General features: G+C 41.3%; 1 protein-coding gene across 2 annotated transcripts in view; it reads right to left on the reverse strand.

Moving 5' to 3' along the window:
* CWH43 (cell wall biogenesis 43 C-terminal homolog) overlaps positions 1–22,594 on the reverse strand; it is a 79,990-nt gene extending 57,396 nt beyond the window's left edge. Inside the window, exons 1-8 of one of the 2 annotated variants that reach the window (XM_030801220.1) lie at positions 22,382–22,594; positions 20,187–20,378; positions 17,312–17,432; positions 16,797–16,951; positions 14,132–14,333; positions 10,417–10,505; positions 4,953–5,210; positions 1,611–1,736 (exon numbers count right to left, since the gene is read on the reverse strand). In XM_030801220.1, coding sequence (XP_030657080.1) covers positions 1,611–1,736; positions 4,953–5,210; positions 10,417–10,505; positions 14,132–14,333; positions 16,797–16,951; positions 17,312–17,432; positions 20,187–20,378; positions 22,382–22,424 — 1,186 coding nt within the window. In that variant the 5' untranslated portion in view covers positions 22,425–22,594. Of the gene's footprint in view, positions 1–1,610; positions 1,737–4,952; positions 5,211–10,416; positions 10,506–14,131; positions 14,334–16,796; positions 16,952–17,311; positions 17,433–20,186; positions 20,379–22,068; positions 22,216–22,381 lie in introns of those variants that run through there. The other variant, XM_030801221.1, reaches the window with a different exon arrangement.
* Between the last annotated feature and the right edge of the window lie 4,080 nt (positions 22,595–26,674).

The following is a 26,674-nucleotide window of genomic DNA, read 5'->3' on the forward strand; positions in this document are numbered from 1 at the left end:
CATAGTCAAGACAATCCTAAGCAAAAAGAACAAAGCTGGAGGAATCAGGCTACCTGACTTCAAACTATACTACAAGGCTACAGTAACCAAAACAGCATGGTACTCATATCAAAACAGATATATAGACCAAGGGAACAGAACAGAGGCCTGAGAAATAACACCTCACATCTACAACCATCTGATCTTTTACAAACCTGACAAAAACAAGAAATGAGGGAAGGGTTCCCTATTTAATAAATGGTGCTGGGAAAACTGGCTAGCCATATGTAGGAAGCTGAAACTGGATTTCTCCCTTACACCTTGCACAAAAATTAATTCAGGATGGATTAAAGACTTAAATATTAGACCTAAAACCATAAAAGCCCTAGAAGAAAACCTAGGCAATACCATTCAGGACATAGGCATAGACAAAGACTTCATGACTAAAACACCAAAAGCAATGCAACAAAAGCCAAAATTGACAAATGGGATCTAATTAAACTGAAGAGCTTCTGCACAGCAAAAGAAACTACCATCAGAGTGAACAGGCGACCTACAGAATGGGACAAAATGTTTGCAATCTATCCATCTGACAAAGGGCTAATATCCAGAATCTACAAAAATTTATAAGAAAAAAACAACTCCATCAAAAAGTGGGCAAAGGACATGAACAGACACTTCTCAAAAGAAGACATTTATGCAGCCAACAGACACATGAAAAAATGCTCACCATCACTGGCCATTAGAGAAATGCAAATCAAAACCACAATGAGATACCATCTCACACCAGTTAGAATGGCAATCATTAAAAACTCAGGAAACAACAGATGCTGGAGAGGATATGGAGAAATAGGAATGCTTTTATACTGTTGGTAGGAGTGTAAATAAGTTCAACTATTGTGGAAGACAGTACGGTGATTCCTCAAGGATCTAGAACTAGCAATACCATTTGACCCAGCAATCCCATACTGGGTATATACCCAAAGGATTACAAATCATGCTACTATAAAGACAGATGCACACGTATGTTTATTACAGCACTATTCACAATAGCAAAGACTTGGAACCAACCCAAATGTCCATCAATGATAGACTGGATTAAGAAAATGTGGCACATATACACCATGGAATACTATGCAGCCATAAAAAAATGAGTTCATGTCCTTTGCAGGGACATGAATGAAGCTGGAAACCAACATTCTCAGCAAACTATCACAAGGACAACAAACCAAACACTGCATGTTCTCACTCATAGGTGGGAATTGAACAATGAGAACACATGGACACAGGGCGGGGAACATCACACTCCAGGGCCTGCTGTGGGGTGGGGGGAGGGGGGAGGGATAGCATTAGGAGAAATACCTAATGTAAATGACGAGTTGATCGGTCCAGCAAACCAACATGGCACATGTATACCTATGTAACCAACCTGCACATTGTGCACATGTACCCTAGAACTTAAAGTATAATTTTTTTTTTAAAGTAGAGAAGATAGCTGTTAACAACATGTCAAAATGTTGAGAATTGCTGAAACTGGATGAAGGATACATGAGGGATCATTATACTCTTTAACTTCATATGTTTAGAATTTTATATAATTAATTTTTTTAAGAATGTAAAACTATACTTACAAAGTTTCATGTATTTTTCACTCTTTCCGAAAAGCACTTTAGAACTGTTTTTTGTTTGAAGAAGCAAGTCAAGGTTTTTCTTAGAACCAAATAGCATATTCAGCCCAATAATTAACATCACTGTCCCTGTTATAAGAGAAAGAAAGAATATGTTATAGTCTGATCCAAAAATCCTTCCAATGTTGTATTCCAGCAGCTGAGATTTCTTTTAAAGGAACATACCCTGGAAATTCATGTACTGATTTAATTTATCTCAGAACCTAAACAATTACTCTAGTAGTGCTTTTGATAACTGGAAAATATCAGGTAGGGTTCTAGGAATCGTGCTTTAAATGAGAGGACCCCAGCCTTTTCCCGATGCATATTTCTTTGAATTTTTTGAGTATTTCCTAGTTGTTAGGTTGCTGAACGTGTTGGTGACTGACTGTTGATTGGGCAGGGGACAGTGAAGCCTTCTGAGCTCCCATAGGGATGTAATAAGAGCCCTTCCGTGCACCAGGTTGAGGATCACAAGGGAGTATATGTAGGCTGTTAATATGGCAGTGCTTGTTGTGATAAATTCTGCCCCAGGATGTGAGGGCACAGAGGCCTCACAGAGGATGCATGCTGGAACTCACAGCGTGCCAACAGGCCAGCCAATAAACTGGAGCTAAATTGGGATGCACAACAAACTAGCTTACACTTAAAGTTTACTTACTTCATCTAAAACCATACATACTAAGAATGGAAACAGACATATGCTGCCATATGGAAATTAATAAATTAAGGCATTTAAGAAATGTCAAGTAAAAGTCAGAAGCCAAGCAAAAACAGCGGTGTCCAATTTTCCAGGAAATAGCAGGAGGAATCCAGAAAATAAATTTATAGCTAAATTCTGATATAATAAAGATTCTTTTCAACTCGGTTGTATTAAAAGCTACTCTGAATATTACCAACATTTCTTGGCTTTTGTGGCCTCATCAGATAACATCACTCTTATTTTTCTTTAAAGTTCTTAGTTGTATGAAGCTGTAATTATGCACTGTTTCTACAATCCCATAAGTAGTGAGAAGAAACTAAAAAAAAAAAACTCATCGTTCATAAAATTCTAAAGAAACAAACTCATGCATGGAATAGCTCTTACTTTCATTTGTTTTCTTCTCATGGCAGATCCCTAAGCAAGCTGGCATAAGAAAAAAATCAGGGCATTGGACAAGAAAACAAAGCAGGAGAGAGTACACACACCTGAAAGAAATCAGAAGAAATACAAAGTTTGCAAAGCCAAGGTTACCACGGAGGAAATGCAGCAATGTGTTTCTCTCATTAGATGAAAGCTTGAGTATTTACCAGAAGTACCAAATTCTCCAAGTTAATTCAAAAATATTTCATGTAATTTTAAAATATATCTTTCAAACCAGCCTCTCCTGACAGATGTCTAGCTCATGGGGTAGAAAAGCATATGGCAAAATGTACAGAGTAGTTGGATGTCTGTCAGGGCACCAGGGAAACTGTAACAGAACCTAGGGAGATGTAATCCCAGCACCTTGGGAGGCCGAGGCAGGAGAATTGTGTAAGCCCAGGAGTTTGACACCAGCCTGGGCAATAAAGTGAGACCCCATCTCTACAAAAAATAACATAATCAGCCAGGCATGGTGGTGTGCGCCTGGAGACCCAGCTACTTGGGAGCTTGAGGGGAGAGCTCAAGGATACAGGGAGCTATGATTGCACCACTGCACGCCAGCTGGGGCAACAGAACAAGCCCCCGTCTCAAAAAAAAAAAAAAAAAAAAAAAAAAAAAACAGAACCTAAATAGAAGCCTTCACTTCTCTTGAGTAGCACTCACACAACTGTAATTTCTTAAGTATTTGTCTCGTTTTATATATGGTGTTTCCCCCATTCAACTAAAGCTCCAGGTAGGCAAGGACAGTGGGTGTTTTTAATATTTCAGCAGCTGGGAATGGTAGATAAAGTAGACCAGAAGAGTGAGAGGGTGGGAAAGGGGGCAATGATGAGAAATTGATTAATGGATACAGTGTACCCTGTTAGGGTGATGGATACTCTAAATGCCCTGACTTAACAACTATGCAACCTATGCATGTAACAAAATTGCACTTGTACCCCACAAATTTATACAGATTAAAAGGTGAAAAAATAATCTTCAGTATCTGGCACTGTTCCTGGAACATAAGGTACATGATCATTTTTTTTTTCAAAATGTAGACAACCAGTGAAATCGTGTTAATGTTTTTAATGAATAAGTGAACAAATGAACAAGTAGATCCTTTATTAACATGTTTTTTCTCCTCATCTTTCAAACATTTTGTGGAAGTATTTGACATGTTACTTAAGCTAAAATTATATAAACTAAAATGATTCACAACATTCGATTTATGTATGCCTGGTATACACCAATAATTGTATTATTGCCAGAAGCCAATTTTTAAAATATTAAAATTGAACTAAGTTTATGAAATTATAATTTTGGTATGTGAATCAATTTTTAAAATATTAAACTGAGCTAAGTTTATTAAATTATAATTTTGGTATGCAAATTCATAACCACTAAAATGGTAAATATATTTGTTCTATGACTTGGAGATTTACCATTTACGTAACTAAGATATATGAATTTTTTGTTACAAATACGGTAAGTGAAAATAATAGAGTCTAGGTGTGGTGGCTCACACCTGTAATCTTAGCACTTTGGGAAGCCAAGGCAGGAGGATCACTTGAGGCCAGGAGTTCAAGACAAGCCTGTGCAACATAGCAAGACCCCCGTCTCTACAAAAAATTTTTTTAAATTAGTGGAGTATGGTGGCCCACACCTAGTAGACCCAACTACTTGGGAGGCAGAGGTAGAAGGATCGCTTGAGCCCAGGAGCTCAAGGCTGCAGTGAGCTATGATCACACCACTGCCAGAGTAAGACTTCATCTCAAAAAACATTCGTAAATAAAATTCAGGGGAACCCAAAAAAATCACAATCCCTATGTATATTTACGAGCCAACCACTAAAGTGGCAGCATGAGTATCATGATCATACCTTTTCCTAACACATCGTATAACACAAGTGTTACATTGTTTACGCTTTAGTATGGACTGAATCTTTTCACAACTAATTAATTTAAAAGACCTTTGTAGTAATAAGTATTACTGAAATGCGCTGGTAAATTAATACATTTGATTTTAATTTATAATTTAAACATCTTTCCAGGTTTTGTGTTTTAATCAAGAGAGTCTATTTTACTAAGAAAGCTAGATCATCCTGTTTATTTCCACCAGTTACATAAGGTGCTAAATCCTGGTCAGGCCATAAGGATATTTTTGAGCAATTATTTTAATCCAGATCTTTCAAATGTACTCACCCAAAAGCACATCTGATCTTTCTCTAGCGTAGACACCTCCTGGGACAAACTTAAAAGCTGTGCACCAGGCACAGAAAAATATTTCTAGAAGATAAAATATCATGGCAATGGTCATGGTTTTCCCAGGGTTTGTCCCTGAGTTAATAAGGTGTCCAAGTGTTTGAGGCCACATGGACGCAGTAAAGACAGCGAAGACACAGCCAGACACAGCAGCTGCCCATGTGTGCAGGTAAAGGAGCCCCGCAGCTGAAGCTGTTCCTGTTTGTGAGAGAGAGAAACGAATCAGACAGGAAAGCAGTCGAGCTTAGAGGATGACCAATTTATAGCCTTTAGGACCAGAACAGACCTTAGGGGTATACTGATCCAGTCTCCAGACAGATGAGAAAACTAAGGTCTGACAAGGTTAATGTGATTTGCCCAATGTCACACAGCCAGTTATTGTCTCAACTGGAGGTAGAATGTGGATCTAGTAAATCTCAGTTCAGTGCTATTTCTTCAGAAAGGGCAGGAGGAGGGAAAAAGGTATTTTTATGTAATTGCTGTTAAGATCCTAACAGCAATAAAAACTAAAATTATCTGCAATACCAAAAATATGTTCATTGCATTTAACCAATCATATGCAGGACATTACAAAACAGGTAGAGTGTGGTTTCTAGAACGCTTCTGTTAAGGGGCTTCTAAGGAATTTCTGTCCATCTAAATGCTGCCACCTGTCCTACAAGAGGTACATTGACTTTTCCAACCACACAGCCCCAAGAGAAGAGGTAGCATTTGTAGGCTCACTGCTTTAGCAATTCTGCAATCAGTTCATTCATTACCCGACAGCCTGCTAGGTGTCAGGAGCTATGCATTCTGCCTGATCCACAGCAGGCACTCTGTAAATCTTAGTTTATTGAGCCAATGCTGAGGTCACATAACCTTTCCCTCAATTCTTGTGAAATCAGCTTTGAAATTGCACTGCAGGGTCCACTCCATCTTGGGACCATCAATATAACCCCTTTCCATAGAAAATACGGCATTTTTGAAACATTCCAATCCATGTTGTATAATTGGGACCCACCCTTCAAGGGCTCTTCACTACTTTGGCCAAGAACTCCAGAAAGGAGTGGGAAGCAGAAAGTGGCCCCAGTCGGCATCTTAATGCCCCATGGCTCAATAAGTTCATCAATACATTCCATTGCAACATCACAGGGCAATGCCACCTGCCTGACTGCCTATTTCTCCCCACTTCAAAAAGAACATCTCTCAGATGAGCATGAGAACTAGATTCCAAGGTCCTCTACAACCCATGGACTTTAACTCCATAGGGAGATCTTCAAATACCTAGATTCTCAATGGAATTTTTTCATTTTAAAATAAAACAACTGTAATGCCTATTTGCTTTAGAAATTTTAAAAATACAGAACTGAAAAGAAGCAATTAAGGATTGTCTAAGATGGAGATAACCACAGCCAATATTTCTGTGTATTTCTAAGTCATCTTCTGTGTATATAGAGAAGTATTTTTACATAAATGGACTTGTACCACATATTAAAGACTATATGCTGCTTTGTATGAAACATTATATCAGGAACATTTACTAGTGTAAATAATTTTTTTCTAAAACATTTTAATGTACATATAATACTTCACTGGATAAATACACCACAATATAAGTAATCATTTTCCTATTGCCGGCCATTTGTGAAGGTTCCTACGTCAAGCTTTTAAAACAACAGTGTGATGAACATCTTTTTTTGTCAATGACCCCTTACCACATTACCTGTTATTTCCTTAAAGCGGATTCCTAGCAACACAACTCTTATGTTAAGGGGCATAAGTATTTTAAAGTCATGACTTGTGACCAGTTGCTTTCCTGAAAGCAACTTTCAGGAAACCTTATACCCAACTTTCAGGAAACCTAATACCCAACTTTCAGGAAACCTAATACTTGTCTTTGCTTCCTGCAGAAAACTTGCCAAGTCTCGACACCTCTTAAATCCTGCCAAAATTTCACCTTTAATTTGGTAAAAATCTTTACCAAATGTATGTAATAATGCCAAAAATCTTTACCAAATTAAGGTCGAAAATGCTATGACATTTTAAATTGCACTTATTTGACGATTAGTGAGGTTGAATTTTTCTTACTTACGGCTTACAATGACTGTTTTTAAAAGAATGATCCCGAATTTGATATTCTAATCTAAAGATGTTAGAATAATATTGTTCTCTTTGTCTTACTACAGAGAATTATCTAGAGGGAATGAAAACATCTCTCAAATTTATCTTGACTGTTATCATTTTTATTTCTATTTTTAAATAGGCTCTATATTTTAAATCCACCAAAATTGTACTAAGTAGGTTATAAATTCAAAATTACAATTCAAATGCTACAAAAGGAACTTTCTGACCCATAACCCATTTGTTCCCCTTAGTGATGGCAACCAATCCAGCGTAAACACTTACCTTTGCATCCTTCCAGAGATACTCTACACATACAAAGAAATACATATGTGCATGCATTTCCTTTCCTTTTTGTACACCAATGATAGTATATGATATGCACTGTTAGTCACTTTACCTTTTTCACTTAACTGTATTCCTTAACTGCTTTTGTTTGAGCCCTTCCAATAATCTCCCCCAAATCTGTACAACATCAAAGACATCAAGGAGAAGTAATAGTAACTATTTCAATAACAGTTATAACAACTGACATGTAAGTTTTCAATAAATCAAGTTTTCTATATAGTAAAATTATCTGGACACTACAGTACAATGGGGTCCTATCAATGTGTTTACTATATCTAGCCTTTTTAAAAAATAGAACTCTGGCTTTACTAATTTAACCGCTATCAACATTTAAAGCACCTGTATCTTTGCTTGTATGAAATTGTTCAGTCACTGCCATAATTAATTTCATGCTGAGTCTCCAGTTGGGATTGTCAACGTAAACTGTACAATGGGAAAACAGGATTCCTTTGGCCACAACTTGCTTTATTGTGTGGTTTCCAGAGACGAATCACGGTGAAAAGTGGGGACCACCTCCAGATAATTAAGCTTGAGCTCCAACTTATTGCAGGTGAGTAAGTGATCAGAAAGCAAGACGAAGCTGGTGAATTACGGCCCTGCTTTCTTCTACTGCAAGCAGCCTTCTAGAAGCCTTATATCTGCTTCTCTTAGAGTCTTTAAAGCTACTATTTAACACTCCAGAGAGACAGCAAAACTAGATTAGCTTTGACTCTCAAGGATATGACCTTACTTGTCTGGGGAAATAAGTATAAGACAGTAGGTTCACAGCTTTTCTGTTCTTTAACAGTCTATTTCTCTGTGTTCTTCAGGTTAAAATGAAGCCGTTAACTATCTGCCCAATAAGCACTTTGCTTCTACTTTATGAGAAAAGGCATGATATAAATGCTGAACAAACTCTCAATGTATTTCTTTTTCCTTTTCCAAGTTATATGCAGATTAAGAAGCTACTGTATATGCTTAATGCAAACTCAGCACTGACAAACATTCCTGGCCCTTTTCCTGAGGAATCTCACAAACTCTCTGATGAGAAGAAAGATTACTGCTATGTACACACAAACCTCCACAGGCTCCAAATACAATGCCTATCAAAAAATACACAAGCAAGTACAAACAGCTCAACAAGACTGCAACAGTGTGCTCACATAGCTCCAGGAGGAAGAGGGCCTGGCCAACCTCATCGATTTAGCCATGTATCTGGATTACACATACATTTCCATGCAAATGTGATGGCACTTATGGTGTACAGAAATTCACTTGCTATGTTGTCATCCTAAATCTTCTATTACTGATACAGTCTCTCAAACCCACACACAGCATCTAGAGTACCACTCTGAATCACCAACTTAATTAACATGTATTAACAACATCTCATCTCTCCTCAAATAAACCAAATACAGTATTTGCTATAGAATAAAGTGGGTTTTTTTACTTAGATTCAGAAAACCTGACTGTAATCATTAAATACTGCCTTTTAAGGGAAAGGAGGAGGGCTGGCATAATTCTGTTATAGGAAAATAAGTTCAATGCTCCCTCCTCTTCACAAAGACTAGGGGAGAGGGAAGAGGGCAGCCCAAAACATGATTGTCTTCACTGATACTTCTGGGGTCCTAAAGGGTGTAACTGGGAAGAGATGGGTCAGGCCTTTGAGTAAGCAGACATGGACCCCTGGGTGGGATCCATGACATGGATCCAGACATGGAAAGCTGGGAGCTCCACTGTTACACGTAAAGGAGAAAGGGAAATGGAGCTTCATCATGGAGTTCTAAAGGGCATTTTTGAAACACAGAAAAGCAAGGAATCTTGAAGGGTGAAAGAGGTCTGGCAGCTAGCAACATGGCAATGCACAGCCCTCATCTCCTCAGTAAAATCTGCTACTGATGAGAATTACTTAATGGGTTCACTGTATCCATCAGGTGAGGGATAGGCTAAGAACTCTGACTTGACCACTACCCAATCTATGCATCTATACACTGCTGGTGAGAGTGTAGATTAGTCTAACAATTGTGGAAATCAGTGTGGCAATTCCTTAAAACAGAATTACCATTTGACCTAGCAATCCCATTACTGCGTATATACCCAAAGGAATATAAATTGTTCTACCATAAAAACACATGCACGCGTATGTTCATTGCAGCGCTATTCACAGTAGCAAAGACATGGAATCAACCTAAATGCCCATCAATGGTAAACTGGATAAAGAAAATGCGATAATATACACCACAGAATACTATGCAGCTATAAAAAAGAATGAGATCATATCCTTTGCAGGAACACGGATGGAGCTGGAGGCCATTATCCTTAGCAAACTAATGCAGGAACAGAAAACCAAATGCTGCATGTTATCATTAAATGGGAGCTGAATGATGAGAACACATGGACACAAAGAGGGGAACAACAGACACTGGGGTCTACCAGAGGCAGGTAGGAGGAGAGAGAGGATCAGGAAGAATAACGGGTACTAGGCTTATTACCTGAGTAACAAAATAATCTGTACAACAAACCCCCATTGCACGAATTTACTTATATAACAAACCTGCACATGTACCCCTGAACTTAAAAGTTATCAATCATCAATCTCACTTGTAACCCATAAATTTATACAAATAAAATAATATATTTTAATTAAAAGTCAAGAATTTTTATAAATCTGCTACTTAACACATGAGCCTTGTTTATGTATTTTTGAGATTAGGTAGTATTATGGCAGTGTAGTCCAGGAAAGCAGCATAGCCACAGGAGGAGGAGGAGGCGGAGGTAGGAGGAAGCAGGAACTCAGAGCAGGTAGTCACTGGTGACCTTGGTGACATCTGCGTTATAGTTGCTGTTTGCAACAGCCCATTTGGCCACAGTACATATTTGTGTGGTTGTATCTACTTTCAGCCGAGTTGCGCATGTTTGCAAACAAACCGGATAACCAAGCTCAGTGATGTTCTATCTGCAGGTAAATTCCACATACCTGTAACCCACCAGATCAAACCAGTACCACAAAACCACGAACAAGCTGGAAGCATCAATCCACTTGCCAAGCACAGCAGTACTGCACCTCTGTGAAAAAGGACATGCTCTAAGACATGTGACATTAGTAATATTTCATCATCCTGAATATAAAATAGAAATATACCTCCCACCTCTGGGTACATATAAGCGATAATGTGTGTGAAACAACCAGTGCGATCATGAGAGCCCACTGGGAGCCAATATTATACACATTCAGAACAGAGGAGGAATAAAACCTCTGCCATGAGATCAATGATATCTGCCAACTTATCATGTAAGCACAGTAACCAAGCTTTCTCAGACTATTAAAGTACAGTCCATGTTGGTTAGTAACATTTTAAATGATTCTGCCAAGAACAAAAAGCAAAGGTCATTGGAATGGTTTCTATTTAGTTTGCTTTTTTTTCTTTCTTTCCTCTACCTCAATACTGCTCTTGCCTAGAGTCTCTGCCTTCCCAAGACCAGTGTCAGTTTGATAAATAACTGATAGCTGTGTGTCTTTTAAAACAACCACAAACTATTTTATTCTTTTGCTATTTTGGCAAAAGGTTGCAAGAGGAGGAAAAAAGAAATTTAACTAAACTTTAGAAGGAAACCCAGAAACAATAATAGCTAGAACATAGGACTCATTTAAGTAGCTGTCACATAAATTAAGCTCAAAATCATAGCATGCACTACATACTAGGCACTATTTTAAGATTTTCCCCTGTAATTATTATTCATTTAATTCTCATGTGCCTGTAAGATAAATGCTAATATTATCCCCATTTTGCAGAGGAGAATACTGGGGGAAAGAGCACGTAAGTAACCTGCTTGAGGTCATACACAGTAGCCCACATAGGACTAAGAATCTAAAACGGTCCTCAGGCTCTGGGATGAGGCTACTAGCCACATTACTGCCTGCTCCTACCTGTGTAAGAATGACCCTGGGGCTACAGAAGACCAAATATGAGAAGAGGCCATGAAAGACAGTGTGGATCTTTTTCTACTCCCAAATCAACAACAAATATTTTTGAGTGCCCACCATGTGCCAGGCTCCGTGCTAGGTGTTCGGGATGCATGAATGAACAACGATCCCTTTCTCCCATAGAGCTCACATTCCAGTGGGGGAGACATATAATAAACACCATTAATAAATAATGCAGATAGGTCCAGGCACAGTGACTCATGACAGTAATACCAGCACTTTGGGAGGCAAAGGTGGGAGGATCGTTTGAAGTCGGGAGTTTGAGACCAGCCTGGAAAAAATAGTGAGACCTTGCCTCTACAAAAAAAAAAAAAAAAGAAAAAAGTTTTAAGTGAACCAGGTGTAGTGTCACGTGCCTGTAGTCCCAGCTATTCACGATGATGGTCTAATGCAACATTTCTCAAGCTGGTTCTGAGAAACACACCTATTCTGTCAGATATTAAAAATGTTCTAAAGAAGAATTCCATGTTCAAATAACTTTGAGAAACCTCCAAAAGTCTCTAATATGCTGATGTGCATTGTGAAGCACAAAGAAAGGGAGATTGAAACGCACTATTTCCTCAACCTATTTGATGTAGAAGCATTTTCTTTTTCTCAGAGTAACCATTAACATCTCAAGAAACCAGCATCTCACAGAACACAGTTTGGGAAATGCTGGTCTCGTGAGTTGCATTTCTGTCTTCAATGTCTCATTCTAACATACAGGATTAGGAAATGTCTGAAAAGCAAATGCTCATTTTATATATGTGAGAAAGTTTCCCCCGAAGTTTAGTTACATTCTTCTTGTGAGAAAAGCAAGGCCAGAGAGGTAACATGATTGGCCCAGAGTTGAATGGTGAGTCTCCCCTCGCTACCAGGACTCACCATTTACCATTAAAGTTCTTCCTTTACTCTGCCACAAAACTTATGCTTGTTTTCACAGGTAACTTTGGAAACTAAGCTTTAACACATAGGAATAAACTTCTTCCTTCCTCTCTGGCCTTTTGTTCCTTTCTTTCTTCTCTGCCTTCCTCCCAGATATGGAAGAAGATAAAGACTCTAAATGAAATAATATTTTCAAACGTCCTTGTTCAGGACCTGACACAGAGTAAGTAATCAATATTCATTCCTTTTCCCATTCCCTGCCCTCAGGAGACTTAGTGTCTAGACAGGAAGAAAAACATTTTTTAAAATCTGTAATACAGAATATAGAGTTTCTAACAGATACATATGTGTGTGTGTGTGTGTACACATATATAACACATATATAAAAATTGATTGACTCAAAGCATTATAGTATGTGGCATAAAGGAGGATCCCCTGTGATAATAAGAGAATAATTCACAGAGAAAATGTTTGTGCTGGATTTTGAAGGGAGTAGGGCTTGCCAGGACATCAAGGCAGAAAAGCAAGCCCAGGCAGAGGGGGGACTGGAACAGTCTGGCACTTCCAGAGAAGCGCAAGTGGGTTCGACTCAGGTGAAGCAGGAGGATGAGATCAGAAAGCATTTGGAAAGATAAGTAGGGGGGCCACATCCTGCCTCATATGGGAGAATTGGGGGCAGTATTTTCCCCCGGTATTGGGTGGGGAACTGCTGAGAGATTATAAGTAAAGGAGTGGTGGAATCAGATTTGCATTTTACAGAGATCATTCTGGAGCCATGTGGAGAAGATTCTGCTAAAGAGAGACAATTAGGAGACAACAGTAATAGCCTGAATGAAAAAATGGTGAGGACTCTACTAAGGCAGATGTACTTAGGGATAGAGAGGAAGGGGTTAATCTAAGAGAAGTCATAGAACTGAGTTGGAGAAAATGAGGAAGATGGAGAATTCTGTGCGAACTCTTGGTTTCAGGTTTGGATGATGAGGTGGACAGACAAAGTGGACCTGGGCATGGGGGAAGAAGAACATGCGTGGAGGACTAGGAAATACTGAGTTCAGATTTGGACAAGCTGAGGTTGACAAGCCTGTGGGACATGCCCAGATCCCTGCTGGGGAAAGATCCAGTAGGCAGCTGCATGCCTTCAATTGTAAGAATTCAGCACTACAAGAGAGAAAAGATATCGGAGGCAGATCTTTTAAGAAATTCCTCCAATTTTTTTGCAAGAAGAGATGGAGCCAGTTACAAGAGAAAAGATGTGTCAGGAAGAGCAGAGAGAGGGTTAAAAAGGACCAAACACAAGGACCAACACTTGACTCCAGACTACTAACTCCCTGTGTGTCCCACAGCTGGAACAAGAAAGTACCAGAAGATGCAGGGATCTCCTGGGGCTGCCCTCCTTTGCTGAGAATAGAGATCTGTGCCCCAGGCAGCCAATCTAGTCTCCTCAGAGGACTGTGGTCTTGTCCTACTAAATGCCCATAACCATAACCAGAGGGTCTGGAGGAAATGGCCAGGGAATGCTGCTCCTCTCCCACCACTGAGAATGCTCTTCTGTGCAGGCATTCCTCGGGATGCCTATGCTGGAGCTCTGGGAACTTCTTACTTAGCTGTGCGCAACCATTGGGCCTCCCATATCTACTTTTCAGCAATCCTTCTGCACAGCGGAAAAGACCCTTCCAGTGCCCTTCTCTCCAGAGCACACAATAATTTCATGCCACATTCTGATATCTAGGGAGAGTGGGTTTGAAATATCTGGCTAGCACAGACCTAGCTGTCTGACAAAGGAGGCATTGCTTCCTCCAGGCGTAACTGCCAATTTTGTGATTACTTCCAAACCCAAACTCACCCAAATGGGTTAGGATCTGGCCCTGGATGTGGATGCCCACTCACTGCCCATCTGGAAACAAGAGAGACTTCTCCAAAAACCCAGTGGGTGAGGAACACGAGGCTACCAAAAGCAGCCCCTGCCATCAGCCAGTTGGGTCTAGAGCCCATCCCCGTGGCTGCCTCTCCAGTCTTCTTTTCTTCGGGTTTACTGCAGTCACCATCTAGAATTAAAAAATACATATATGGAAAAAGTTTAGTTATATGGAAATTCACGCTCTATATTTAGCAGACTTTTAGCAAGGAAGAAATGGTAATTTGGCTTCAAGAAGCTTACTTCGGAAGACGAGATGAGACATGCAACTACAATACGAAGCTAAACGTGCTGACAGCTATTTAGTGGGAGAGATAATTCCATGCAGGCCAGATAAGGAATGGTTTAAGGGAGAAAAGGCATTTTGGAATTCAACAGGTGAAAATGCAGAAAATTATTTGCTTCATGTGAAGTTAACGCATTGCAGAAAAAGTGTTTGTGTTTGGGAACAAATGTTGTACAAATTGAGTGGAACATTTCCAGTACACAAGCTGCTTCCTCCCAAAGAACAGGGCTCTCATCTCACCCTCTGTGGATGCAGAGTAATATTAGTGCATTGACTGGGCAGCCACTGTGCACCAACCCCTCTTCCAGGCCCTGTATATTAACTTTATATTAACTCATTTAACTTTCACAACTTTATGAGGTAGGCTCTACTATTAATCCTATTTTACAAATTAGAAAACAGGGCCAGGCGCGGTGGCTTGAGCCTGCAATCCCAGCACTTTGGGAGGCCAAGGCGGCTGGATCACCTGAGGTCAGGAGTTTGAGACCAGCCTGGCCAACATGGTGAAACCCTGTCTCTACTAAAAGTACAAAAAAAAAAAAAAAAAAAAAGTTAGCCAGGCACCGTGGCAGACGCCTGTAATCCCAGCTACTCAGGAGGCTGAGTCAGGAGACTTGCTTGAACCTGGGAGGCAGGGGTTGCAGTGCGCCAAGATCGCGACACTGCACTCCAGCCCAGGCAACAAGAGTGAAACTCCATCTCAAAAACAAGAAAACATACCCAGAGAGATCAGGTAGCCTTTCCAAGTTCACACAGCTGGTAAAGATAACCTAGGAACCTGGGATTGGAGCTTGGGCAGTGTAGCTCCTTGGTACTGTTTAGCCAAGAGGTCCAATTCATCACAGCAATGACTTCACACACAAAACTGTAACAACTGGAGAAGATGCCAGCAGGAGGACTTCTTCGTAGAAACAGAGAGAGCCTATTGGGCAGATGCTTTGTGACCCCATCCAGCCCTCTACAGGACAGAAGGAAGGTCTTAGGGTCTGACTGTATGGGTGGCAGTCTAATTTCCTAAGAAAGCTTCTCTGACATTAACAGGATCAGAGTGAGGAGGGGCAGAGCCGAGAGCTATGGGGATGGGATGGAGTGGGAGAGGGCGGTGGTGACAGAAGGGAGGCCAGGGGTCTGGGGGCTCAGCAGAGAGTTTTGAGGAAAAAGAGCCATCTAACTGAATTTGCTGAGTAAAATGCAGTGTATTAAAGTGGGTGACTCCACCCCCACCCATGACCCAACAAATCTCAAAGGAAACTACAAAAAATACTTGGTATGCTCAGATAGGCTGAGAAGTTGCAGGGTGAACAGTCAGTTTTATAAAGGAAGGCACAGAGCAGAAATGGAGGCAGGGACTGCCAGCCAGGAACTGGGTCACATACATTTAAAACAGAGGCCAGATAGAAGAAAAGTCAGGAAATGTAAACAGTACCCTGAAGTTCAGATCTTTATCAGGCTGTACCTGCAAAATGGGCTGCCCAAGTCTCTGCCTCTAGATATGAATGTAAAACATATGCTAGGGGACGAGACCGAATTCTAAGTCACAGGGGTAATTATACAAGCACTTTGTTTGTGAGCCAATACCCTCTGAACTTCCATTAATCTGTGAGATTTCACCTTTTAGTTACAGAAGAACAGTGACTCACTGAGAGTTACACAAAAAGCTAGGAGCAAGTTAACTAGAATCTACTAATACTTCTCCCTTCTTTTTAGAAAAGTCTCGGGTTGGTTTGTAAAACAAACTCCAAGCTGGGCATGTTTCTATCTCAGAGAAGGCTGGCCCCTGGGAGAGACAGGTGATTGGAAAGTCGGTATGCATATGCAAGGTTTCCTTTCTTTTCGAGTCTTAGATTTGGAGCTTCAGACCTCTGGGAAAAAAAACCCAGGGAGTTCCAGTGACAGCTATAGGTCACAGAAACTTTCCTTAATGTTACAGATGTACTGGGGTCAGTGTGGAGGTGGAGAATGGAGAATCCCATCCTAGAGAGCCCTGACCAGGGGAAAGGAGGAGGAAGACAGAGCTGACTGCCAGCTGGGATATGAGGCCTGGTTCTTGTCTCCCACTGCCACAGTGCTACAAACCAGTAATGGTATTTTATTTTCACCCTCTGTCTGTACAGGCAAGGAAAATGTGCCTCCTGCTTAGCAAATAGCCCACTGGCCACACCAATTATTATTTCAGAGGAAGAAAAAGCTGAAATATAGATATAATGCAGAAAGACTACTTTTATAGATTTTCTTTTCAAGATGTGCAACATTCACATAGGAAAGGTAAGCTCTGCAAAAGAGGAAATTCCTAAGTTACTGTATTACCTGTGCCAATACGATCAAGTGTGGCTATGGCACTTAATGTCAGTATCACTTTGTTGGACATCTGATAACTCCAGATTGGGTTTAGTGAAGTATACCATATGCGTAGAACAACAAGAACAATCTGTCCTAAAATGAATCCCCAAATTCTGAGGTACCTGTAAGTGCAAAAGTATTTTTAAACACTTTTTATGTGGACTCAATGTACTATGTCCATCATGAATTTCAGTTTCATAGAATAAGTAGCTGAAATAGTCTTATTGGTAATTTGCAATAATGAATGTGACTTGGCCTCTATATAGCAACTTCAGCAACTTGCTATAATTCTTTAATTTTCAAAACCTTATTGAGATTGATGGCAAGTATTCATGTCCTTGTTTTGGGAAAAGGAAAAAAAGGAGACTTCGACAAGGCCATATGGAAGGTAAGAACTATAACCTGGAACTCCCGGCCCCAGGTTTCCCCTTGGTAACTGGTTATACTTGTTTGTCTATAAGTACATGAAACATTAACCATACCTTTGCAAATGACTTCCTGACCACCAAGTCACAGCTTGCACTATCAGCGAGGAAGACACCCCGAGTGCAAGAACCATCAGTCGAAGTTTGGCATTTGGAGCCTGGAAGGAGGCTATGCTGCCTACAAACAAAATAGGGAGAGCTAAGTATTTCTGGCAAGCATGGATTGGAACTCCGTGATCTGCATTCGATGCATGTTGTCTGATACCATCTTTATACTCAGGAAGACAGAGTTGATGTATAATTTTATATATGTATTTAAAATTTTTATTGAAATACAATTCACATATCATAAAAGTCACCATGTTAAAATATACAATTCAATGGTTTTTAGTATACTCATAAAGTTGTGCAACAATCACCACTATCTAATTCCAGAACAATTTCATCACCCCAAAAAGAAACCCCATCCCTATTAGCAGGTCATTTCTCATTCCCTTCTCTCCACATCCCCTAGCCTCTGGCAACCACTAATCTATTTTCTGTCTCTATGAATTTTTCCTATTCTGGGCACTTCATATTAAATTGTACAATATGTGGCCTTTTGTGACTGCCTTGTTTCCCTTAGCATAACATTTTCAGGGTGCATCCAGGTTGTAGCATGTATCAGTGTTTCATTATTCCTCATATCCATGGCATGTATATACTACATTTTGTTTATCCATGTATCAGTTGATGGGCATTTAGGTTGTTTCCATTTTGTGGATCTCATGAATAATGCTGCTATGAACATTTGTGTACAAGTTTATGTGTGAACAGATGTTACCATTTTTCTTGAGTACATACCAAGGAATAGAGTTGTTAGATCATACAATAACTGCTTCTATCACGCTTTGCCAAAGCAGCTGTGCCATTTTACATTTCTTTTATTTCTACCAGTAATGTGTGAAGGTTCCAATTTCCCCACATCCTTGTCAACACTTATTATTGTCTGCCTTTTTTGATTATAGCCATTCTAGTGGGTCACAAATAATCTAAACTGATAGGAGTATGAACTGGTTTCATAGTTAATTACACAGTAATTAACCTAAAATATATGAGGTGCCAGAGGTGAGATGGCATGTAACGCTCAGATCCTCTCTGTATGTATACAAGAATATCTCAGGACTCTAAAAACAAAGTTGTTTCATGTCCTTAAGAAGTATTTGTAGGGAGTTTTAAGACAAATTGTGGCTTACTTCAGCCTCTGTTAGCAACGACAAAGCTCAATGGTCACCTGGAACAGCATTTAGCAGAGATTGGCCACTTCCTCCTCAACTCTGAGTAATGTTCCCTACCTATTCCATATTTCCAAATATAATTCTACTTCTGCTCAAGGGGATGGGTTTTCATGGAGGAAGAAAGTGAAAAGGGAATAGGAAGCATCAAAATAAAATACAATATCTACCCCAAACTTATTTTATATCACATCCCTTACCGTCACCAGAAGTTACTAGTCCAAAAATGGCCTTAAGTAGTGGAAACTGTCCCAGTAACTACTCAGTCTGTGGATCTATAGGTAAGGCCCATATAGGCAGCACCAAAGGTGACAAGAAAATACCACCTATGAGATCACTCCCATAAAATCAACCTGGAGTGTGACGAGTAAATGAATCTTGCAAGACTCGGAGCTACGGTGGTTCATGTAAGGATACTGTAAGCCAATGCCAGTTGAAATCAATAATTATATACTCAGTTAAGGGTAGGAAACTTCATTTGTTATTTCTGGAGCTGAAAATTTCAAGATCATTTGACATGTCTTTCAATTCCTATGGACACCAACTTTGTAAAGGGCACACTTTTCAGTTTTTACCACTATCCTTCTGAGCCTGAGTTGTTTTAAAAACAAGAGCTCTAGGCCATGAGCAGTGGCTCACACCTATAATCTCAGCATTGTGGGAGGCCAGGGAGAATGGCTTGAGCTCAGGAATTCGAGATTGGCCTGAGCAACACAGCAAGACTTCCTCTTTACTGACACAAAACAAAACAAGAGCTCTATACCTTTGTGGGAATCCGCAGAACTCACTGCTCTGACTCACTGCAATGTCCTGGTGAAATGTCACTAGGCAATGCATGACTGTGAGTATATCTGTAGGATATGTTCCTAGAAGTGGAATTTCTGGTGAAATATGCATATTTGTAATTTTGATAATACTGCTAAATTGTTCTCCGTAGAGGTTGTGCCAATGGATGCTCGCACCAGCAATGTATGAGTGCCTGTTTCCCCGCCCTTACTGCACAGTGCAGTCAGACTGCTCTTTGCCGATCTACTGGTCAAACTATAGATAAACATATCTATATGTGTATAATTTATGATCTATACATTTGATTCCATTTTTAAGAACTAATTGTATTTCCTTTCCAGTGAACTGATCAGATCCTGTGCCCCCTTTTCTATTGAGTTGTTGGTCTCTTTTTATTATTGGTTTGTAGGAACTCTATATATAAGAGAAATTAGCCCTTTGGCTAAAAGGGTTGCAAATATTTTTCCTAGTTTCTTGTTTGACTGCTTACTGTGGTGTTTTTCATCATAATTTTCACATTTCTTGTGAATTATTATTTAACAAACTTTGTTAAATGGTTCCTGAGTGTTATGTCACAGTTGGAAAGAAAAATACAATATATTCAAGAGCTGATCAGTTCTTTAAGGTGTCTTTCCCCTACTCATTGCAGTGATTTTTAAGTCTTTCTAGTCTGTCAAAAGCATTGGAAACGTAAAACACATTGACTCTCAGTCTAGTCTTCCAATTACTAAAGCTCTTCTAAGGTAGCGGTAAGGGAAAGAGAAATCTTTGATTTTTTAAATCCAAGTATTTAGTATTCAAAGAACAGTCTACATAATCTCACTTGATTTTTAACTTAAAAAAACAACTTAAAGAATTCTTTTAAATCTTACCAACAGTGATTATCCTCAGCAGGGTTAGCATCCACTTCTTGTTAGCCAATTTCCAGAAAGGAGTAATTGTTAGGAATATTGGAGAAAGAAATGCTATACTAAAACCTTCAAGCCCAGTGAGTTCTAGTGTTTGCAAAGGAAAGTAATAGATCATCGGTCCCAGGTCATGGTAGAGAGACCAAGAAACATATCCTACAAAAAAAAAAAAAAAAAGTTAAAGAGAGAAAGTGTAACTTCGGCATTGTTTTTAACAATAGCCCTGTCCCTCCACTCCAACCGCTTGGGCTGGTCATTCTTCTTCATGACTCTGGCCTGAACTGGGTTCCAGTTGTCTCCACTGACATTAAACAAAACAAGAGCTCTACACCTGTGTAGGGATCCGCAGAACTCACAGCACTGACTGTGTTGTGCTTAAGAGACTGATGGACAGAAAAGCGATGGCAATTTCCTAGTGAAATGTCACTATGTAACACATGACACTGAGTATATCTGTAGGATATACACCCAGAAGTGAAATTTCTGGTGAAATGTACATATTCTCCCACTCCTCGCATCAGGCCCCCGTAGAGGATGGCTTCCTGCTGCCGTGAGTCTCTCAACATCCCTTGCTTGTTCCTTTCCCTTGCCCATATGGCTGTAGACAGTCTCTTTATTAAGTCCTATTCATTTGGACCATCTGAGTTGAATCTGGCATCCCGTCAGGACCCTGATTGACAAATTTTCTTACCTAAGTTGTCCCCTGTATAATGAAAAATATTGTGAGAGTCCAAAAGGGCAGCAAGCAGCAGGACTCCCTCCTCCAACCCCAGACTACACCCAAAAGCACTTGAGTGAGGCAGCAGTCATTCCCTTGAGTAGACCATTTTCAGTCCAATCCTCATGAGGCAGTGCGGGATAGTGGAATACCCAGATCTGAAGTAAGTTATAGCTCTGCCAACAACTGCTGTATAATCTTGAGCAATAATGATAATTAACACTATGGGCACTTGCCATGCACTAGGGTCTGTGCTAAGTATTGACATGGACCATCTGTCTCATTCCTTATACAGCCCCATATGCTATGAGGTGGGTACTATTTCCACTCCCCTCTTATAAATGCAAAAACTGAGCAAGAACAAAACAACAAACAAAACCCTGAGACTCAGAAACTTAAGTGAGAACCTAAGGTTACACAAGTAGCAAATGTCAGAGTTGCCCTAACTCTAAGCAGCCTGGCTCCAAAGGTAGCCGGTCTAACTACTAGGCGTGGGAACTTTCTACCAACTGACTTTCCAACCTCCCCTTCTAAATCAGCAAAACAGGACTTTCAACCTCTTCACAGTGTTGTTGGGAAGATTAAATGAGATCAAGTGCACTGAGTACCTAGTACCTGAGGTACTTATTGAATGCTAGGCACTGTACATCTCCCAACTTATAGATACAGGCTGAGCCAGAAAAAAATAGTCTGAAGCCCTCCAGAGAATTACCAGCTCCCAGAAAATCAAGTTCTCAGGAAGGCGCCCCACCCAGACCAGAGGGATCTTTGTTTTGTAATGAACCGGGGATTCTAGCAATATCCCAAATGTTTGTCTGGGAACTTTGATTTTATTATTCACACAGCTCTGACAGAATTACACCAATAAAATTGTCCTCGGGATTTTGTAAAGCTGGTGAGACAGCTCATGAGACTCGAGTCTGATGCTTTTCGCCAAATGCCCAAGTGTGCAGCCGACACCAAGGCCACTTGTCCTGGGCCCAGCCCACGGCAGCAGCTGCCGCCCGGTGTTCACCTACAGCTCCTGGGGAAAACGGGTGCCCCTTTCCTTCTGAATTTTAAAGTTCAGCGCTGAACTGTATTAAGTCAAACTTAAAGGCCGCGGGTGGGGGGCTTTGGGGACGGTGCCGGCCGCGCGGGGTTAAGGCCGACTCGAGGGGAATTCGCGCTCCTTGGGCACCATCCCAAGGCTGCTGGGAGCTCGGGCTACGGCGTCTCCCGCGGGCGCCTCGCAGACTCAGCTTGAGGACTTCAATCTAGGTCTTTTCCTTTATTCCCTTCAGTAGGAAAAGTTCCCAGGGGACGATAAGCATCTCCACTCTGGGCACGGAGCGCCCTTTTCCTCCCACCCGAACTCAGCCAACCTGGCCTAGCGCCATGGCTCTGGACAGGGCCCAGGTAGCTGGCACCCGCGACCGCGCGGCGAGGGGCTTCGGCTTACCCAGCAGCGACTCCAACAGGATTTCCCTCCACAGCGAGGGCATCGCCGCGGCGAGGGGCAGCGCTTTCCAGGAAAGCCGTGAGGGCCGGGCCCGCTGCCCTAGCCCTGCGCCCCCAGGTCCACGCCGCCGCGTCCTCCCGGGCCCGCGTCCGCGCCCCTCGTCCCCGCGTCCCCTTGCCAAGTGAGCCCCAACCAGCTGGCCCACTTGCCGAACCGAGGAGGGGTGGGGCCGGTCTGCCCGCCCCTTCCCGACCACACCCAGCCTCGCCTGCCAGAGCCTGGCCAGGCCGGGCGCCACCTATGCGCGTTGCGCCGCCTCGGGCGCCTCTGGTCCCCGCCTTTGCCTCCTTGGCGCGAGCCCCAGCGGCACCCTTGGCCGGCTCAGGGGACATGCGTCTTGCCTCTGACTCTGCTATCGGGCCAGAACCCGGAGCAACCCCGGGGATGCAGCGCTGCCAGAGCCCAGGAGGGAGCGAACAAGTGCAACTCCGGACCAGTGGTGCCCTCGTTTAGACTAGGCCCACGGGGTGTGCTGCGAGGAGAAGGCAGAGAGGAAAGACCGCTGGAGACCCAGATGGGGACCCTGGAGGAGCAGGTCCTGTGCACCGGCTCCAGCGCCCTGGAAGCTTTAGGGGACCACGGGGTGCGAACCCGACCGTGGCGATCTTCAGGCCAGGGCGACGCATCGGAAGCGTGCCGGCAGGTCAAGGGCCACTGCTGGGCCACTCTCAGCTTTGATAGTGAAAATGCAATTTGTTAATTGCCTCCTAGCAAAGGGGCCCAAAATTCCAGCGGCTGCAAGATAGTCTCAGGGGAGAGAAAGTAACTGATGCGAGTGGAAACCCGGCCCTCCCCTAGTTTATGAATAATGATATTTGAAAGTGCTTATCCCTAAAAAGAAGGTGGGAGGCGTTCTGATTAATGTGGAGAGTGAACTAGGCCAGCTATTTCTCGCTCAAATGTATCACACTCCTGGATGTCTTGAACTTGTTTAAGAACCCCTGAAAGCAATTTATTTTAATGCAATTTAATTTCTTAAGAAGAGCTTATTATTTATCAGTTCCAGAAAGTTTGCTCTGAAATTAAACAATGATGGCATGCCCAAAAAGTATTAGAATAACATTAGCAGCAATCATTGCTATTAAGTCCATTGGAGTATTGAGCAAAGAGTTTTTTCTGTTTTGTTGTGTTTGAGACGGAGTCCTGCTCTGTCGCCCAGGCTGGAGTGTGGTGGCATAATCTCGGCTCACTGCAACCTCCGCCTCCTGGGTTCAAGCGATTCTCCTGCCTCAGCCTCCCGCGCAACTGGGACTACAGGCACATGCCACCACGCCCAGCTAATTTTTGTATTTTTAGTAAAGACGGGGTTTCACCATATTGGCCTGGCTGGTCTCAAACTCCTGACCTCATGATCCACCCTCCTTGGCCGCCCAAAGTGCTGGGATTACCAGCGTGAGCCACCACTCCTGACCAAGTAAAGAGTTCTTAATCGGTTAATTACTAGCTCTCTCAATCTCAAGGGTAGATACATAGATTAATGGAATAAAAGTGAGAGACTGGAGATAAAAACCCCCCTTTAGGGTCAAATGAGTTTCACAAACTTGCCAAGACAATTCCACAGGGAAGAGTCTTTTCAAAAAAATGATTCTATGACCACTATCTGTATGCAAAAGAATAAAGTTGGATCCATATTTCACACCATATACAAATATGAACTCGAAATGGATCAAAGACCTAAATGTAAGAGATAAAACTGTAAAACTCTTGGAAGAAAACATCAAAGTAAATCTTCATGATCTTGAATTAGGCAATGGATTCCTATTATATATAAAACGCCAAAGCACAAGCAACAAAAGAAACAATAGATAACTTGGACTTCATTGAAATTAAAAGCTTTTTGCTTCAAAAGACTCCATCAAGAAAGTGAAAAGACAATGTACACAATGAAGTTCTGAGATAAAAGTGCAGAACGTGCAGGTTTGTTACATAGGTATACACATGCCATGGTGGTTTGCTGCACCCATCAACCTGTCATCTACATTAGGTATTTCTCTTAATGCTATCCCTTCCCTAGCCCCCAATCACCCCACAACAGGCCCGGGTGTGTGATGTTCCCTTCCTTGTGGCCCTGTGTTCTCATTGTTCAACTCCCACTTATGAACGAGAACATGAGGTGTTTGGTTTTCTGTTCTTGTGTTAGTTTGCTGAGAATGATGGTTTTCAGCTTCATTCATGTCCCTGAAAAGGACATGAACTCATTCTTTTTCATGGCTGCATAGTATTCTGTGGTGTATATGGGCCACATTTTCTTTAACCAGTCTATCATTCATGGGCATTTTGGGTTGTTCCAAGTCTTTGCTGTTGTTAATAGTGTTGCAATGAACATACATGTGCATGTGTCTTTATAGTAGAATGATTTATAATCCTTTGGGTATATACCCAGTAATGGGATTGCTGGGTCAAATGGTATTTCTGGTTCTAGATCCTTGTGAAACTGCCCCACCGTCTTCCACAATGGTTGAGCTAATTTACACTCCCATCAACAGTGTAAAAGCATTCCTATTTCTCCACATCCTCTCCAGCATTTGGTGTTTCCTGACTTTTTAATGATCACCATTCTAACTGCTGTGAGATGGTATCTCATTGTGGTTTTGATTTGAATTGGGAGAGAATACTTTTAAATCACATCTGTCCCACTACATTTACTTTGATCTCTATTTGCACTAGGGCTTTATTGGCATTCTCCCTTGATCTATTGAAAATGTCCCTCAGTGTTCAGAAGTCCCTGGATAATTTTGTTTAAAAAAATGTAATTTTAGAAATGTTAGAATTCATGGTGGCATTGATTGCTTTTTTAATGAGAAAACAAAGAGGAAGAATTAGATCCTCTCTTCCTACCCTTCTATTATATCTCTGAATTCTTGGAATCCTGCATATATCTGAAGGTCTCTTACAAAACATTCTAGCTATTAGGTACCACTTTCCTCAGTATACAATTTTACACATTTGTAAAACTGGAACATTTGAGATGTTCCAGTGACATCTCAAGTCACACTGGAACGTACTCTCAAATGCTTCATTCTTCTATTATCAGGTTGGAAAATTTGTAGCACATGGGAAGCCCCACAGCGCTCTCTCACCCAGCACATTGCAGATATACACAGCCACAGCTCTCTTCCCTGCTTCCCTCAGAGTTGACCACAAAATCCTTCTCAGAAATAATGACTGGATAAACAAAATGTTGTATGCCCATTCAATGGAATATTATTCAGCCATAAAAAGGAGCAAAGTACTGATATATGCTATAACATATAGAATATATGTTATATGTTATCTTGAATACATTATGCTAAGTGAAAGAAGCCAAACTCCAAAGGTTGCCTGTTGTATCACTCCATCTATGTGAAATGTCTCGAATAGGTAAACCCATAGAGGCAGAAAGAGCATTGGCAGTCACCAGGGGGTCAGGGGAAGGAAGAATGAAAAGTGACTGCTTAAGGGGTTTCTTTTTGGGAGTGATGAGATGTGCTGGAATTAGATTGTGGTGATAGATGCATCATTCTGGGAATATGCCAAAGCCATTCCACCGTACACTTTAAAAGGGTGGCCCGGGCGTGGTGGCTCACACCTGTAATCCCAGCATTTGGGAAGATGGAGGCGGGCGGATCATTTGAGGTCAGGAGTTCCAGACCAGCCTGACCAACATAGTAAAACCCTGTCTCTACTAAAATACAAAAAAAAATTAGCCCGGCCTGGTGCCCGGCGCCTGTCATCTCTGCTACTCGGAAGGCTGAGGCAGAAGAATCGCTTGAATCCAGGAAGCGGAGGTTGCGGTCATCCGAGATCGTGCCACTGCACTCCAGCCTGATCGACAGAGCGAGACTCCCTCTCAAAAATAAATAAAGAAACAAAAATTTTTTAAAAAGTGTGAATTTTATGGGATGTCAATTTTTAAAGGAAGGCACAATTGTTCATAGCAGCATTATTAATAATAGTCAAAAAATGGAAACAACCTGAACGTGCGTCAACTGGTTGATGAATAAACAAAATGTGGAATATCCATGGAGTCTAATATGATTCAGCAATGAAAGGAATGAAGTACTGCTATATACGCTGACATGGATGAACCTTGAAAACATTGTGCTAATTGAAAGAAACTACCTATTGTATGATTCTATTTATATGAAATGTTTGGAACAGACAAATTGATAGTGATGGAGGGTAAATTAGTGGTTGCTTAGGGCTGTGGGGACATGTGGTAGGAAAGGCGACTAATGAGTACAGAGTTTCTTT

This window comes from Nomascus leucogenys, chromosome 20, assembly GCF_006542625.1.
Source record: "Nomascus leucogenys isolate Asia chromosome 20, Asia_NLE_v1, whole genome shotgun sequence".
In the NCBI taxonomy this organism is placed as follows: Eukaryota; Metazoa; Chordata; class Mammalia; order Primates; family Hylobatidae; genus Nomascus; species Nomascus leucogenys.